The 3,878-nt window shown below is 47.1% G+C and overlaps 1 protein-coding gene across 2 annotated transcripts in view; it reads right to left on the bottom strand.

Moving 5' to 3' along the window:
• Positions 1–298: 298 nt before the first annotated feature.
• Reg4 (regenerating family member 4) overlaps positions 299–3,878 on the bottom strand; it is a 21,155-nt gene continuing 17,575 nt past the window's right edge. For both annotated transcript variants that reach the window (XM_008830521.1, XM_008830522.1), the window contains exons 4-5: positions 3,750–3,855; positions 299–366 (exon numbers count right to left, since the gene is read on the bottom strand). In XM_008830521.1, coding sequence (XP_008828743.1) covers positions 299–366; positions 3,750–3,855 — 174 coding nt within the window. The remainder of the gene's footprint in view (positions 367–3,749; positions 3,856–3,878) is intronic.

Raw genomic sequence — 3,878 nt, 5'->3', positions numbered from 1 at the left:
AGGACACACACTTTAACTGTTTAAGACACACAGAGGGAAAAGAGAAGGAAACAGGCATCCTAGGAAGAAGATTACAGAGTGAACACTGAGACTAGACGCCACTGTCCCAGCATGCTAAGCCCTGTGATATCAGAAGCGACTGTCCCACCACGCTATGCTCTCTGAGCCTGACAGTCAGTGAACTGGAGGCGTCATTGGTGTCAGCTGCTGTGTTTACTCTCCAGGATAATGATTGGATTCAGAGACCAGGTGAAGAGGAAAGGTCTTGTGCAAAGCTGGCAGACGCTCGAGTCTTCCTCTACGGTTGGTACTTGCACAGGAAGTGTTGGCGCTTGTTGCATTCGTTTTTGCTCCAAGTTAAAAATTCTGTAAGAAAATAAACAGACATTTAAACCCAACCAGTTCTGTATGGAACATACTAGGGTCACCTAGGTGTTTTTCTTGGAGGGATGGATGAGCTCCAGAGGCAGTTATTTCAGGTGTCGATGTGGCTAGACTATAAGACCCAGTTGTTTGGACCAAATGTCCAGCAGTTGCTAGCTGTCTAGCTGTCTAGATGCTGCTGTGGAGGGTACTGCTGACACTCCAATCAATAGACTTTGAATAAAGCAGATCACCCTCCATTTTGTGGGCAGGGCCCACGACTGGTTACTTGAATGCCTAAGAGAAAAGGCTGAGGGCCCTGGAAACAGAAGGAAGTTTGCCTCCAGATTGCCTTTGGACTCAAGATTGCCATGTCAACTCTGGCAGGAATTTCCAGTTCCCAGTTTGTCTTGTGGATTTCAGATTTGGCAGGCCCCACAATTGCATGAGATAAATGCATGAGATTCATTCTCTCTCTTTGTCTGTCTCTCTGCTCTCTCTCCCTCCCCTCCCTCCCTCCTTCCCTCCCTCTCTTCTTCCCGCCCTCCCTTCCTCTCCTAATTACTGGTTCTCTGGTGGAATCCCTGACTCATATAAACACTTTACTAAGGAAAAAAGAAGTTATTTAATGTCTTACATAGTTGCGGATTGCAGAAACTCCACTCCAACACTGCTTTGGAGATAGAGAGACCTGACACAGATCCACCAGAAAGGGAAGCTCATGTGTGTGTGTCTGTGTGTAGTGTTTGTCTGTCTGCATGCATGCACGCACAGACATGTGTGTGCCCATGGATGTCAGAAGAGGGTGTCTAATCCCTTGGAGCTGGAGTTACAGTTGGCTGTGAGTCACATGATGTGAGTGCTGGGAACCAGACTCCATTTTCCTGCAAGAGCAGCAAGCTCTCCTAACTGCTAAGCATCTCTCTAGCTCCTCCTTTGCCATGCCAACTCTTCCAGCCTGTCCTGTGGATTTCAGACTTTCAGATTTACAGATTTCAGTGAGGATCTGGGGGTGACCATTCTAAAATCCACAGCTGAGCTCTGAGAAGCTCCAAGGTAAAGTTCAAAGATCTGTAAGCTTCCCTAGCCAGTCACATCCCAAGAGGCTACCTACCTAGAAGGAAGGACCTGACCAGGAGATTTCTAAGGGACTGAAATACTTTTGAGAAGAGGTTCGACTATTTTTGTCCCCAAAGTCAAGTTCACCAGAGTCACCTGTCATCCTAGGGTTTCTGAAGCTGTGTGCTGAATCTTTCCCCAGCTTGTCCTGATGTGTAGGTCTGGCCCTATCACCAGATTTATTTATCGTGTGTGTGTGTGTGTGTGTGTGTGTGTGTGTGTGTGTGTGTGAAGGTCAGGAGACTCTGAGGGTCAGGGAAGGTGCGCCTCTTCCTACTCCCTTACCCCCTATTCTTCAGGGGCACAGAGGATGGGCGTGCCTGTGCCCACATTCATGGGGCTTTTAGTTGAAGCCCCAGTATCATGAAACGAGAGCTACAGGGCTGCTGGGCACTTCTGTGTGGGGTCAAAAGCATGTGTATAAGACTGCTAGCCTAGAATCATCCCTGAGCCAACTGAGCCTGGTCTGAGTGTCATCGCTTTGGCCCTCCCTGATACCCACTGAGCCTGCAGACAAGCTGGAAGACCAGCTTCAGGCAACCAAAAGAACAACCAGATCATCCACTGCTCATCATTGGCCTCCTTGGGTATTGCACAACATGGGTTCACTTACACCCATGTAGGCAACACACATACATAAAATAAAAATAAGTAAATCAGAAAAGCTTTTTAAAAGACTTGGGTTGTCACAAGAACATTAGGGTTCCAGTTCCCACAAGAATACCACAGCCTCCTTCAGTGTGGGATTGTGATGACCCAACTATGGCCAACAGGAAAAGTTCTTGAGAACCTTGTTCAGTGGAAACCTCAGAATCACAGAGACAGGAGCAACTTAGGGAAGCATCTAATCTACTGCTTCCCAAAAGTTGGTCTGTCATTTAGTCCTGAAGGGTCTTGTATCCTAGTCTGAGTGTCCCTAGAATATCTGCTTTTGGAAATTTCCTCAGTTGATCTTTCATATTGTTGAGTCTCTCTAACTGTTTCCACCGCCACAATGAAAATGAAATGCCCACCTTTTGCTTGGCTAACTCTGGTGGTAGGCTGCTCAGTACTTCCTGAGGTATCTCATTGTGGGTTTGGACAGGGTTAACTACTTCAGCATCATTTTGGAAGCATCCACCTATAGCCCTGCTTGTGCTCCTTCTGGCTGACCCTTGCCTGTCACAGCAGTAATATGGGCTCTGATGGCCTGACAGCTTCCTTTCTCTGACTTTTTGCCTCTGATGGCTTTCGTCACAGTCTGTTCCTTCATGCTCCCAACCCTGCTGTTGAAAGTTTCTCCACTCATTTTTGTTTTTACAAACCATCTCTCAGATAGCAGTATATTGAAGTGCCTAGGCCCTTTCCACCTTAGATCCAGTTCCTACATCCTCAGCCTAACACCCCTGCCACCCTTTTCTTGGCTAGGAGAGGAGTCTCAATGTCTTCACGATGGCCTTTCAGACTCACTGAGATCTCTGCCCATTCAATACCTGTGTCTAAGAACCCTTTAATCTTCAATACTCTGGGTTTTTTTTGTTTTATAGCTAAGATCATCCATGTTGTTTATAGGTCATAGTTCTTGATGACCAGTGACTCTGAACCTTCAGGGGACAATGAGCAACATCTGGAGATGTTGGGTTATTACATCCTGGGAGGGGAATGTTACCAGAATCTACTGAGTGGAGAGCAGAGCTGTTACCAAAAATACCTACAGTGTGCAGGACAGCCTCCTGGAGAGGTATCCAACCCATAATGCCATCAGTACCAACCTATTAGTACCACAAGCAAAGAAGGAAAGGGGGCCCAAGGGACAGTACAGTTTCCAGCCAAGGTTCTAGCCACTGCCCTCTGGGCACAGGACCTAAAGGAAACAGACAGGAGAGAAGAACCCAGGCCAAGACTATGTTTCAGAGGCACATAGGGAGTGTTCATTTTAAAGAAGTCAGAAGGGATTAATCTTATTTCACTGCATGTAACTCTCTGTGGCCTGAGTTACCTCAAATGGCATATGGGGAATTTTAAGATAAATATATTTTAGAAAAAAGTGAGTGGCTTAAAAGAAATTATAGAGCAACTAGCTGTTCAGCTGGTCCATTGATGTGGCAAAGACTGCCAAGTAGTCACAGGCGAATGCAGGCTGACAAACTGTACACACAGTGTGCCGAAGGCCATCGTCCCATAGGGCAGTGCTGCTGATGTGAGTGAAAGGGAAGAATTGGGAGGGAGGACGAGGATGCTGATGTTTGCTTTTAACAGGTTGAGGGAAGGGGTACAAGAGAACTTACTGTTCCTAGGGCTCAGCTCCGCACAGTGCCTGGCCCCACTTGTAGACGTGTCACCCCAGGATCTATACAGGCTTGTGGACCCATCAATCCACTGCCACAGCTGCCTCTGCAATAACAGGAGATGGAAGC

Source organism: Nannospalax galili, unplaced genomic scaffold (genome assembly GCF_000622305.1).
Source record: "Nannospalax galili isolate Female #2095 unplaced genomic scaffold, S.galili_v1.0 scaffold455, whole genome shotgun sequence".
Taxonomy (NCBI): Eukaryota; Metazoa; Chordata; class Mammalia; order Rodentia; family Spalacidae; genus Nannospalax; species Nannospalax galili.
Note: the sequence above shows the minus strand (reverse complement) of the source record. Positions and strands in the feature narration are given on the sequence as shown.